The sequence below is a fragment of the Canis lupus genome, chromosome 11 (assembly GCF_003254725.2).
Source record: "Canis lupus dingo isolate Sandy chromosome 11, ASM325472v2, whole genome shotgun sequence".
Classification (NCBI taxonomy): domain Eukaryota; kingdom Metazoa; phylum Chordata; class Mammalia; order Carnivora; family Canidae; genus Canis; species Canis lupus.
In genome coordinates, this window is record NC_064253.1 from 3,402,776 (window position 1) to 3,416,502 (window position 13,727).

General features: G+C 54.0%; 1 protein-coding gene across 1 annotated transcript in view; it reads left to right on the forward strand.

Annotated features, from left to right (window-relative positions):
• COL23A1 (collagen type XXIII alpha 1 chain) overlaps window positions 1-13,727 on the forward strand; it is a 322,022-nt gene that overhangs the window by 269,265 nt on the left and 39,030 nt on the right. The window contains exons 4-5 of the mRNA XM_025446682.3: window positions 5,101-5,108; window positions 6,582-6,608. Coding sequence (XP_025302467.1) covers window positions 5,101-5,108; window positions 6,582-6,608 — 35 coding nt within the window. The remainder of the gene's footprint in view (window positions 1-5,100; window positions 5,109-6,581; window positions 6,609-13,727) is intronic.

The following is a 13,727-nucleotide window of genomic DNA, read 5'->3' on the forward strand; positions in this document are numbered from 1 at the left end:
TGGGAAAATGAGGGGATGGGGGTATCATGATCAGATCTGCATCTTGAAAACACAGACCCTGGCCACCAGAGGAGAGATTGGAGGAGTGTTAAGTCAGCCCTGGCCCTGGAACATCCCCCTCATTGCTCATGGGTTTGAGCTCCTGGGTCTGCGGCCCTTCTACCAACACTCTTTCTGGGTCGATTGCTGGGGATCTTTTTTTTTTTTTTAGGATTTTATTTATTTATTCATGAGAGACACAGAGAGAGAGAGAGAGAGAGGCAGAGACATACATAGAGGGAGAAGCAGGCTCCATGCAGGGAGCCTGACATGGGACTCGATCCCGGGTCTCCAGGATCATGCCCTGAGCCAAAGGCAGATGCTCAACCACTGAGCCACCCAGGCATCCCCATCCCTGGGGATCTTGATGTGCACACAGAAGCCCCTAACCCGGGATCCCTGGGTGGCGCAGCGGTTTGGCACCTGCCTTTGGCCCAGGGCGCGATCCTGGAGACCCGGGATCGAATCCCACGTCGGGCTCTCGGTGCATGGAGCCTGCTTCTCCCTCTGCCTGTGTCTCTGCCTCTCTCTCTCTCTTTCTCTCTTTGTGTGACTATCATAAATAAATAAATAAATAAATAAATAAATAAATAAATAAATAAATAAGAAGCCCCTCACCCACCCAGGCCTCCTCGAGTGAGCTGGGCCTCCAGCTGACCTCCCCTCCATGGTATTAATTGATGCCTCATCATCACCAGTAAATGCAGCATCCATGGCACCCCAATTCATACAGTTCACCCCAGCCCACCGCCTCCTTCTCTGACCCTTATGTTCCTTCCATCTCATCCATCTTTCAACCCACAGATCCCACCACCTCGCCCCAAAGCACCTGCTCTGTGTCTTTGCTCACCTTTGCAGCTAAACTGCTTGAAAGCTCTCACTGCCCATATTCCTCTTCTCCCTTCTCCCGGAAACCATCTCTAACTAGATTCGCACACCAATCACTGCCCCTGCCCATACCCCTGCGTGGCTAGAGCCAGTGGACTGGTCTTTTTATTTTTTAAGATTTTATTTATTCATTTGAGAGAGAGAGAGAGAGAGAGAGAGAGAGCATGAGCAGGAGGTAGGGCACAGGGAGAAGCAGACTCCCTGTGAGCAGGGAGCCCACCTCAAGGCTCCATCCCAGGACCCATGAGATCATGACCTGAGCCGAAGGCAGATGCTTAACCAACTGGGCCACCCAGGTGCCCCCGGTGGCTGGTCTTGGTCTTTATTTTACCCAGCTGTCCACTGAGGGGCACAGGCAACCACCCCCTCCTCCTCGATGCACTTTCTCCACTCAGCTTCCTCCTCTCCTTACCAACCCCTAACAGTTGGAACACCCCCCGAGTGCTGTGTGTGCAAGGCTGAGCTCCTGGTCCTTCCAGCCAAACCTGCCTGACCCATGGTCTCCCCATGTCTGTTGATGGCAACTCCATCCCTGCAGTTGTTCAAGCTAGAATTGTGACATCATTCTTGACTCCTCTCTCTCAGGCTCCAGAGTCTGGAGACATCCTCTTGGCTCTACCTTCAGATTCCATCCAGAGCCCTGCCACTTGCACCCCCTACACTGCCACCATCAGCCACCATCATTCCTTTCTGGCGTCACTGCAAGATTGTACCCTTGCCACCCCCACAGGGTGTGAGCCTTTTCATGTGTCAGCCAGATCTTGTCCTATGCCTGTGCTAAACCCTGCAGGGGCTCCCATCTCAGAGAGAAGATAAAGTCCTAGGAGTGAATCTGCCCCCACCTGCCTGAAGCCACCTCTCACTCTGCTGTGGCCTCAGTGGCCTCCTGGCTGTTCCTTAAACGCACCAGGCACTGTCCTGCCCCCCAAGAGTACAGGTCTTTGCACTGGGGGTTCCCTCTGGCAGGTACAGATTTTCCCTGGAATCTGCAGGCCCTGTCTTTTATGTCCTTCGAGCTTTTGTTTAAATGTCACCTAGGGAAGACCTCTACCCCAGCCACCCTATAGAACATGCCCATCTGTCACCCGGTGTTCATCTGTGCCCCGGTACTAACAGTTCCCCCTTCCTCTGCCTCACTGCCTCTCTCTCTCTCTCTCTTTTTTTTTTTAAGGTTTACTTACTTATTCATGAGAGACACAGAGAAAGAGAAAGGCAGAGACATAGGCAGAGGGAGAAGCAGGCTCCCCGCGGGGAGCACGGTGTGAGACTCGATCCCAGATCCTGGGATCACTCCCTGAGCTGAAGGCAGAAGCTCAACCGCTGAGCCACCCAGGCGTCCCACTGCCTCTCTTTCTGTTGCACTTGTCATCTCGTAGGTGATGTACTGGTTCGTTATGCTTATGGTATCTTGGCTACCTCCCTCACTTGAAGGTAAACCGCCTCAGGACAGGGATCTTTGTCATTGTCACTGCTGTATCCTGTGTCCCCAGAACAGCACTCAGTGAATGGTTGTGGAATGGATGTGCCAATAGCTTGGGGAGGGAGAGCGTGTCAAGGGGAACCTCTCACTGGGAGGGAGGGAATGTCCCCCAGAGGCTAGGAACCAGGAGAGGAGCATGTCTGTGGGCAGAAGACCATGAGCGTGTCTGTGTACCTTAGTCTGAGGAGTCTTCAGGACTGTTCAAAGGGATATGGCAAGCAGACAGTTCGAGAGAAGGAGTCTGCGCTTCTGAGGCACAGCTGGGGCTGAAGTCACCCACTTGGGACACTTGTGCCTGGTGTAGTCATAAGCGTGATGAGATCCCTGGGGAAGACAGGAGAGAGGGGCTAGATGAGTCTGCCAGAGAACTGAAGAGAAGAAAGCCTTTGCTGTGAGCTCTGAGGAGCCTCTACGTGAGGCTGGGAGAGATTGAGTTAGCCAGGGAAGCTAGACAAACGGGACCTTTTGGAAGCCGAAGGGAGAGAGCGCCTCCAGAAGGAGGGAACACACAGCAGTGTGGGATGAGGAGGAGAAATCCTTGGTGGGCTTACTGATGTGGAGGCAGGTGTGCGGGACTCCATGAGAACCGTTCTGGTGGTTATAGGGATGAAATCCATATCAGAGGGTCACAGGGTGTGTGGAAGGCGTGGAATTAAAGGTGCTGACAGGGGACCCCTCCTCCCAGCAGTGAGGGAGAGGAGATCCAGGGCCAGAGCATAGGAGGGTATGTGAGCAAAGGATGTGCCTTTGTTGAAGAAACTGGAGCCCATCCAGAGCTGCTGGGAAGCATCTGCTGGAGAAAGTGGGTTTGATGCGACAGGCAGGGAGGCACGGTGGGTTCAGGGCCCCTGGCAGGTGGGGTGGGTCAGTTCCTCTGCCTTAACCTGAGGAGACAGGTAGGAGGCCGGGCCCAGACGCAGGTACAGGCAGGTGTGTGCATGCGGCATCAGAAAGATGATGGTCCATCCATCCACTGGCTTTTCTTTTCCTAGGAAAACAAGGCATGAGGTGCCTGGCCGAAGGTGAGAAGTCAGTGGTACAGATGTCCAAGTGGCCAATGCCCTGTCCCACCCTAGTCTAGACTCAGGGGATACACAGCCCTCCATGTCACCATTCTTGGGTGTTAGCACCACCGTATATCACTGTTTCAAGCCAAAAGTCTTTGTCTTGTGTCTCCTTTTTCTGTGCCCAATACACCCCTCCACCCCCACCCCTGACCATCAGATCGATGAGCAAGCCCTGATGGTCCTCACTACCAAGTGTCTCCTGACTCACTTCTCTCCACTGTCAGCATGTGAGTCTTGGCCACCATCAGCTACAGGGACAGCTGACAGGCATCCCCCGCACCCACTCTCGCCCCCTCCCATCACTCCTCCATGCAGGATTCTTCAAATCTTGCACCATGGCGTGGAAACAGGGCCCTGAACTCTAGCTGGCTCTCTCCCCAGGCCCTCTGTCCTGTGGGTCTGAGCCACTCTGAAGTCCAACAATCCCAGTGTCCCAGTGCATTTGGAGCAGCATCACCATCTCCACCACGTGGCTCCTACCCTCTTCCTCTCTGAGATAATCATCTCTCACCTTCAGGACCCAGCCTGGCAGGGGCACCTCAGTATGTGCAAGGAGCTTGTTGCGCTTCTCCTTGTGTCATTGTTTTCTTAAGCATCTATCCTTCCAAGAAAAATTCTGTGAGTCCGAGATGCTGCCTCTCACACCCACTGGTGGGCCCCTCGGCTCATAGGTGGTGATCCATAAATACGTGTGGGCCTGCGGACTGCCAGAGCCATCTCCCTGTGCCGGCATCTCTATCCAGAGTGAGGCCCACGGTCTGCATGGAGCAGAGTGGTTCGCTAGATGAGCAGTGATTGGCTTTAGTGGAAAGTGGGTGGGATTCAAGAAGTGTGAGAGCTCTTTTCCACCCCTAACCACCTAGCTGGCCTTGGACAAGTCACTGCTTTCTCCTGGGCGTCTGTGTTGCTGTCTGTCAAGTAGCATGTTTCTCACACCTCCCAGAGATGGCTGAGAAGGTCAAATGTGTGCTTTGTACACTGTAAAGTGAAGAAGACAGCTGTGAGTTTCAGAAATGTTCTCCGAGAGTCCTCATCTGCTGGGGGGGGACAGGTCCCGGCCCTCCCTGGAGCAACCACCTGTACTTCTGGCCTCAGCCCCTTCTGCGTCCCCATGCACACCCCGTCTCAGCACCACTAACCCCAGGCTGAGCCATGGGCACCCCCTGTGGTGTCAGCCCAGCCACACACATACCTGCACCCTTAGGAGTGCTCTTCCCTCTGCCCCAAATGTTTTCTCCCCCAAGGCTTTCCCCTTCAGTAGAAATGAACTGACCTCTAGGTGAGCACCAAAATTTGTCCTTCAAGCAGGAACCGGTCTGATTTGTGCCTGGCTTACCAAAACTAGACCCAGGCGGGCCCCAAGCAGGGATCAACAGCAGCCTTTCGAAATGAAGGCACAAACCAATACATGGTGGGATTGTCCACTCCCATGCCCACATGGTCACTCCTGCCCCTGCAAGGGCAAAAGCACCCCCCTGCCCTGCTGCTTGGCTTTGGGGCCGGGGAGAGCATCAGAGGCTTGCAAGGAGGGGTGGCCAGTAGCTGTGTGAGGAAGGGGCTGGCCTGGGCATGGGGACCCTCTCTCCCTTTGATACTGACTGTGGCTTCTCTGCTTGTGTTTTGCAGGTCCTCCTGTAAGTGTCCTGGATTATGCTCTCTGCTCCTGAAAGATAAGACTTTTCGTTCTCTTCTGTAGCTATTTCATGAAAATAACTTTTAGTTAGAGAGGTGTGTTGTGTCCTTAAAAAAAAAAAAAAAAAGCAAATAATTCATCCTGGACAGGGGCCATGCATTTTTTTTTTTAATTTGTAGATGAAGGGATCACAGAACTCTAGGGGCTTGACTTGCCCCATAAGGGCAAGTCATTCTGTGCGTTCCGTGACCATTTCCCTTGCAAGAGAGCGGGCGTGGGCCTGGCCGTTCCTGGCCCGCTCTCTGGCTCAGCTTCTTGCGCAGAGATGCCAGCACCACTCTGCGGGGCTTTCTGAGTGTTGACACTCATTTCTGTTGAAATGTCTTTGTGTCGCGTGCTTTGGCACAAAGGGCTCCGGAGTCAGGCAGCGATGCCCGCAACGATGGGGCATCCTGATTTGCCAAGAAGCGTCTGCCTCTGCGGCTGGGGCAGCCGAGCGCCCCGCAGCACCCGCCCCCGCACCCCCAGCGCGGCCCCAGGAGGGTGTGCGTCAGGGGTCGGCCGCCAGGGGGCAGTGCGGGACGCTCCCGGAGACCGCGACAGGCCGCGGGTCCTCGGTTCCTCCCGGCGCCTTTTCGGAGCCCGAGGAACCCTGACGAGTCAATTCGGGAACCGCACTGGCCGCGTGCAGGAGCCAGAGGGACCCTGCGAGGGAGCGCTTCGGGTGAACGGCTTGGCCGTGACGTGCGCGCCGGCAGGGCCCTGGGCCCGAGCAGGTCCCGGCTGCGGAGTCGTTCCTGGCCGCCCCGCACGCGAGCCCCGCGGCCCGGCGCCAGGCTGTAGGCAGCCGGCAGTGGGTGGTTTTCGTCTCGTTCCTTCCCTCCCTCCTGGGGGGGCGGGGGGGGCTTAGCTGTTGGACTCGGAAGCGCATCGGCCGGCGCAGATTCTCGAGCTGCGGCCTGACGTGGGCGCCCAAGTGCGGGACCCCCGCCCGCCGTCAGCGTTCCGGGCCGCCCGCGGGCAGCGCGGGGGACCCCGGGAGCCTCCCAGGAGCGCCGCGCCCCGCGCCCCCCGCCCCGCCGCGCCCCGCCCCGCGCCCCGCCCCCCTCCTCCCGCTCCCGGGTGCCCCCTCCGCGGGGAGCCTCTGCGGGCGGTGGCTGTGGTCCCGCCCTTCAGGATCACACCCCCGCGGGCCTCCCCGAGCGTCCCTGCCCCAGACCGCGCGGTGTGCGCCCTGCCGGCCCCTGCAGCCGCGCCCCAAGAGGCGGGAAGTGGCTGCTCCATCCGCAGACCCGTGGGGCCCTGAGCGCGGCCACCCCCTCCCGGCCAGGACTCATTACCAAACCGGCAGCCTTGCTGCAGACCCCGCAGAGCATGAGGGGACCTGGGGAGGGGGTGCTGATTGCGACCTAAGTGTTGCCATATGGTTTTCTGCTTCAAAGTCTGATTATTAATGACGTATTAATTACCACAGGGGCAATCAGGACGAGATGGCTACCCGGTAATTTGCCATTTATTTTTTGCTTTCTGACCTTTCCTCTCAAGCTGATCTTCCTCTGAGCCTTTAACTGTCTGTGCCCCTGCCGCCCTCCTCCTCTTCTGCTCTCGGCGGCTGAGGTCTGTAGGTGGAGGGGGATCAGCAGCAGCACTGCCAGGGCTCGCCTGCCGGGAACAGTCCCCCACGGTCCTGCAGGCCAGGCAGGCTTCTTGGCATCCCCGATGCCCCCGACACTCTTGCTGCCTGGCCCGTCTGCCCTGAGCGGAGGGTGCAGCTCCTTGGCTGGAGAGCACCCTCCTCCCCACCCCACCCCCCACAGCCCGTTCACCAGGGCTGACTCCACTGCCAGCCTCTTCCCAGGGGGTAGGGGCTGCCCGTCCCACTGCGTCCTGTCAACACTCAGAAACAGGAGACTGGTTGGTTCCATTTGGGTCTTTGTGGTGTCATCACTTCTCAGATCTTTTGAATGAAACCTAAGAGTTGGCTTGTATTTGGAATCAATGTCCCCTGGCCCAGGCTGGGTGAGCACTGCAGGAAAAGCTAAATGAAATGGAGCTGTGCTGACATCCAGTCCTGCTCAGGGGTTAAGGATCACGGCCGCAGCATCCAGAAGTCCTGATGCTTCAGAGCAGGGGGCAGAGGGGTTACCTGGTGGTAACCATGGCAGGACCTGGGGTGTGGTTAGGAGACAGGGTTGTCCTATGACCTCAGGCCAGGAAGATGCCAGGAGGAAAACGGTGGATTCTGAGGCCTCACTAACGACCAGCTCTGTCCAGAGTCCGGACAGGCTGGTGATGGAGGGTGAAGGGGGGGGGGGGGGTCCACCAGTCCTGCAGGAGCTGCCTTCCCAAGAGGCTGCAGATTACAGCCCAGCCCTGAGTACCAGGCAGACCTGGGCCTGTAAGCCAACGCCGGGCCTCCTAGCTGGGTGCCCCAAGGAGAGTGGGTGGTCATTAGGGTAAATGGGTTTCTTCTTCCCTCTTCTCCCCATATTGGCTCCTCTGAGCAGAGTGACGTTGACTCCTTTCTCCCTGGCAGTGAGCATGAGAGAGGATGTTGGCTGATGACGGGAATCATTTTTCCCCAGTGAAAGACAGGGGTTCCAGACCAGCTACCATGTCCAGGTACAGAATTAGGAAGCCAGGGTTTGAATCCTGTTTTTATTGCTCCCTGGTTATGAAGCTGTAAGTCTGCATCTCCCTCCCTGTGAAAAGGGCAGTGGGGTTCAGGTGAAGTAAGGTCATGCCTGGAGCATCCAAACACCAAAGATCACAGTGGACAGGTGACTGGGGCTGTTACCCAGCTGTCAGGCCATGAAGCATGAGAGGGGCTTTATGCCCAGCTTGGGCCCAAGACGGGGCTCTGAGCATTGGGGGAAGGGAGGCTGGGGGGTATGAATGTGCATGCAGTGTGTCCCTCTCGTAGGGAATTGGGAGCTTTCTGGGAAGGAAGTGGATCAGGGCCCAGCAAGCCTTCCCCACTGCCTGGCCGGCCCTGGCAACGGGTGAGGGGACCCTGTCAAAGTCTCTGGCAACACACCCACGAGTGCACAGGCCGGGGCACCCTGGCTTGCATGCACACTGCTCTTTCCACATGGATATGGGCATCTTCCCCTGCTGGGCTGGCCCTGCCCCCTGGCTGGATCCAAAGCATCCATGCCTTGAGCACCAGGACCTGGCCCAGTTCCAGCTGTGTGCCCCCAGCACCCCTGTTTCTCTCTCAGCAGTACCACTCCACGGCAGTCCTTTCCATGAGGCCCTCAGGGTGGGAGTGAGACCCTGAGTTTTCCTGCAGGAGGGAAAGCAGGCTCATGCGGGCAGGAGGTAGGTGGGAGAACCTTCCGTGGGCTCACAGGGCCCACGTGCTTTGAGCTGAAACTACCATCCCTTGGCCTGGGGAGGGCCTGGCTCCCAGCCTGAGGTGTGGTACAGATGGCTCCACCATGGTCATCCCAGAGGTGGGGGTAATGGCCACAGCTACAGGGGCCCAGGCCTCCTAAGAGGCATCTCGTGTACCGAGTATCCTCGGGCTTGGAGTGGTTCAGACCCCATTCAGGATCCTGGCTCAGCTCTGTGGCCTCGGGCAGGGCATTCAGGTTTTTGGAGCCTGGGGTCACACACACAGAGTTGGAAGATTAAAATAGGGTAACATGCGCAGGATCCAAGTGCAGCATGGCATGCGGCAGCCCCTTGATGGCACCTCTCTTTCCTCACCAAGGAAAGCCGCAAGAGAAAGAAAGACAGGTTTAGGAAATCACTCTTTTTTTTAAATTTTTGTTTATTTACTTTAAGATTTCATTTATTTATTCATGAGACACACAGAGAGACAGGCAGAGACATAGGCAGAGGGAGAAGCAGAATCCCTGTGGGAATCCGGATGCGGTACTCAATCCTAGGACCCCGCGATCACACCCTGAGCCAAAGGCAGAGGCTCAACCACTGAGCCCCCCAGGCATCCCAATTTTATCTATTTATTTGAGAGAGAGAGAGCAAGAGCACAAGCGAGCGGAGTGGAGGGGCAGAGGGAGAGAGAGAAGCAGACTCTCTGCTGAGCAGGGAGCCCTATGAGGGGCTCGATCCCAGGACCCTGAGATCATGACCTGAGCCAAATGCAGATGCTTAACTGAGCCACCCAGATGCCCCAGAAATCACTCTCATCCACCAACATACATTGACAGTGTTTGGAAAATAAAGTGGCTTTAAGAATGATCAGTTTTAGGAAGAGGTGTTTTTCTGAAGCTCAGGGAAACTTCAAGACCAGCCTCAGGAAGGACTTTTTTTCTTTGTTAAAAACACGTCACTTCCTAAAAGGAAGTGAGGGCAAGAAACATGTCAAGTAGAAGGGTCATGGTGGAGACTGTGCTGGCTGTGTTCTGCATTCATGCAGGCTGGCCCCTCCGCTGAGTAAGACCAGCTGAAACCAGGTTCATATGTGGACCTGAGAGCCAAGGTCCAGAGACTGGGGCGGCAGGAGCCAAGCAGGACAGTGGGGCAGGTTGTGGACTGATGAGGGCACGCGGTCATCTTGTTCATAGCCTCCTTACAAAGAGCCCAGCCTGCCCTGCTGCTGCAAGAGTTTGTGAAGAGCTCCCTGCTGATGACAACAGAAGTGTGTTTATTATAAAACCGTCCCCAAATAAAGAAAAGCACAAAAAAGGACAAAGCAATCATCCATAATCCTACCACACACAGATAAGACTTCCCAATATCTCCGTGTTTGTTCTTTCAGGACTCATTATGTGTGGGTTTGTTTTTATATTTGTTATTCTAAAAATAGAATTACTGGACATACTCCTTTGTAGCCTTTTTCTTTCTTTTCCTTTAATATAGCATGAGGGACGCCTGGGTGGCTCAGTGGTTGAGCATCTGCCTTTGGCTCAGGGCATGATCCCGGGGTCCTGGGATCGAGTCCCACATCGGGCTCCCCGCTTGGAGCCTCTTTCTCCCTCTGCCTCTCTCTGTGTGTCTCTCATGAATAAATAAATAAAATCTTTAAAATAATAATAATATAGCATGAAATGTTTGCACATCCTTAAGAATTTTTCTGGAAGGCAGTTGCTCCATAGTATTTTACCATCTGTATAATTTGACCAATGTCCAAGTTAGAGTGTTTATATTGACAATCTTTTAGCCCTATGGTCACCATCCCAGGAATAAATGTAGGTGTATTTCCATGGCTATCTCCTTAAAATCAATGTCTAGAAGCTGAATTGCTGGACAAAAGGGTTTGCACATGTTGAAGGCTTTTGATGTGTGTTGCCAAATTGCCCTCCTGGAAGCTCTTCTAATTTACATTCCCACCAACAGCATACAAATGTCGCATATTTCCCCAAAACCCTGGCCAACTACGGTATTATCATGCTTTTAAATCTATGCCAGTATGATAAGTTAAAAAAAATGTGAGTGTATGTATCTTGTTTTAATTTAAAGTCTATTTTAAAGAGAAATACTGTCTTTGAGATTAAAATTAGTTTTAATAAAGTTTGTGCAGACCTAATTGCCACCTGGTGGTAGAGCATAGAATTGCAGGTATAGTTTAAAGAGGAAATCAAAAAAAAATCAAAAAAAAAAAAGAGGAAATCACTTTTTTTTTTAAGATTTTATTTATTCATGAGATACAGAGAGAGAGAGAGAGAGAAAGACAGAGACACAGGCAGAGGAAGAAGCAGGATCCACGTGAGGAGCCGGACATGGGACTCAATCCCGGATCTCCAGGATCAGGCCCTGGGCGGAAAGCAGTGCTAAACCACTGAGCCACCCGGGCTGCCCGAGGAAATCATTTTTTAATTTAATTTTATTTTATCTTAAGATTTCATTTATTTGTGAGAGATACAGAGAGAGAGAGAGAGAGAGAGAGAGAGACAGAGACATAGGCAGAGGGAGAAGCAGGCTCCATGCAGGAAGCCCGATATGGAAATGGATCTGGATCCTGGAACCCTGGGATCACACCCTGGGCCAAAGGCAGATGCTCAACCACTGAGCCACCCAGGTGTCCCACCACTTTTTAAAAGAGCTTCCAGGGTATCCCTAGGTGGCTCAGCTTCCAGGGAATCCCTGGGTTGCACCCACCTTCAGCCCAGGACATGATCCTGGAGTCCCGGGATTGAGTCCCACGTCCCGCTCCCCACATGGAGCCTGCTTCTCCCTCTGCCTGGTGTCTCTGCCTCTCTCTGTGTGTCTCTCATGAATAAATAAATAAAATCTTAAAAAAAAAAAAAAAAGAGCTTCCAGATCCCATTCTGTCCAGGAATTGGAATTAGCAACCTTGGAGTAATTCTGAGCTCCGAATATTGTAGGTCAAGTGTTGGACCCACAGAGGAGCTCTAGGCACTGGGCTCTTCTTGCATTTTGGGGGTGGGGGGATCAGCATTTATGTAGATAAAGTGATTTTTGCCATTTCATACACAGGAGGCTTGGCTCTGTTCAATGAATTTGGAAGGTCATGCCCTGTGCTGGGTATTGCATTGACACAAAGATGAATCAGACCAGTCACAGTCTTTGGGGAGCTGTGGGGGTGGGGAGCCAATCAATGACTCTATGCCAGATGCTTTCCCAGATCTTTGGACCAGCACTGAATAAGAGAAACAAGAAGAGGGTGTGCCTGGGTGGCTCAGTGGCTCAGTCGGTTAAGCGGCTGCCTTGGGCTCAGGTCATGAGCTTGAGCCCATGTTGGCTCCCTGCTCAGCAGAAAATCTGCTTCTCCCTCTCCCTCTGTGCTTTCTCTCTCTCTTGCTCTCTCTCAAATAAATAAACAACCTTTTAAAAAGAGAGAGAGAGGGCAGCCCGGGTGGCTCAGGGGTTTAGCGCTGCCTTCAGCCCAGGGCGTGATCCTGGAGACCCGGGATCAAGTCCCGTGTAGGGGTCCCTGCATGGAGCCTGCTTCTCCCTCTGCCTGTGTCTCTGCCTCTCTCTCTGTGTCTCTCATGAATAAATAAATAAAATATTTTTTAAAAATAAAAAGAGAGAGAGAAGGGGAAAGAAACAATAAACAAGGAAACCAATAAACTAGCGGTGAAATGTGCTAGCAAGAGAATAAAGTAGGGATGTATCGAGAGTGCCAGCTGGGCGCATGGGTGGGCATAACTAGGATGAAATCATTGCAAGGCTCTTGGGGGTGATGAGCTTTTAATGGTAAAAACGATGCACAGACCTGTAGGGGAAGTGTTCCTGAGGGAAAAAAAGCAAGTGCATGAGGTCATGAGGTAGGGAAGATCTTCACATGTCCAGAGTACACGCGAGGCCAGCGGGGCAGGAGTGAGCGAGCAGATGAGGGGGGTGTGGTGGAAGGGTAAGCCGGAGAGAGCTCCAGGGCTGCGCAGAGAAGTTCGTCTGCTGTAGGCTAACAGGCTGACCAAGGCTGGTGGCCAAGGAAACTTGGCTTTGTGTTTACAGAAACCACAAACTGCCTTGCCAGGGGCTCGGAGATTCCCCTCCTTTCTGAGGGAAGACAGAACAGTCTCGTCTCCTCCCCTCCCCCCAAGCCCTTCCAGCATGCCAGGGAAGCAAGTGCACTTGAGTGCTTGCTCTCACCCTGGGAGGTCCATGGGCTCCTCCCTACTTGACAGATGAGGAGGCTGAGCTCCCCGCTAATAGCACTTGGCAGAGACACAAGGCCCACCCGCAGGACAAAGCCCAGATTGGCGCATAGGCTGGGGACACCTCGGGCACAATAGCCACCCCATCAGGAAGCAGGCTGGAGTAGCAGGTGGGAGCTCAGGACCCTCTGTGCAGTGGCAGGAGGTTCTTTCTCCTCTTAGCACCCAGGGAAAATGATATTGGGAGTCCGTATTCTGTTCCTCATCCTTACCCCTTGCTCTTACCTGGGCCTGGAGCTCACCCCCAGGCCACCTCCGCTATCACATGGCCCAGACCCTTTCTTGCTCTCCGTCAAAACCAAAATGGAAAATCAAGTCTAACTTAAAGAAAGAAGTCTGTTTCTCCATTCCACCTTCTTTGCTATTCCTCACTCATGTTTGTATTATAGCCGCTATTAGAAATTAGGAAGAGAGGCATCCCCCTTGAGATGAAGTGTCCAATTCTGTTTCCCTGGCCAGCGTCCTGTCCCTGTCAAGAAGCCACTGAATGGAGCAGGGCCCAGCTGGGGGACCTGCCTTGGCAATCACTTAGGCCTTCTTGGTCTCTGTATCCATGTTGGCCAAAGGCGAGGCTTGGCCCCAGTGGAAAACGTCTGGAATCAGATCCGAGTGGCACTTCACAGTTTATAAGCACATCCCAACCCCATACATTATGATCTGTGCCCATTTTATGTATTAAAAAGCTGAAGCTTATAGGGGCGTGCTGCTCTTCCAGATGTCAAGGTGGGCAAGGACTCAGGGCCCGGCTTTCCTTCTGAAAACTCCCCAAAACCCAGACCGTGAGAGCCTCCCATACAGAGACCTTTCCAGTGCTGCCAGTGGGGCTGTAATACATCCAGATGGCCTTGGATCAAGTGGCTAACTCTGCCTGGGACCAGGGGACGCCTCACAGAAAAAGGACATTTAAGGTGTGTCTTGAGGGATGAGCAAGAGTTGGAAAAGGATTACACCTCAGGGGATACAATGTGGTCCCCTGTCCCTGGGGAACAGTGACTCTGCAGGCCCACAGAGAAAGGAGGGTGGTAAAG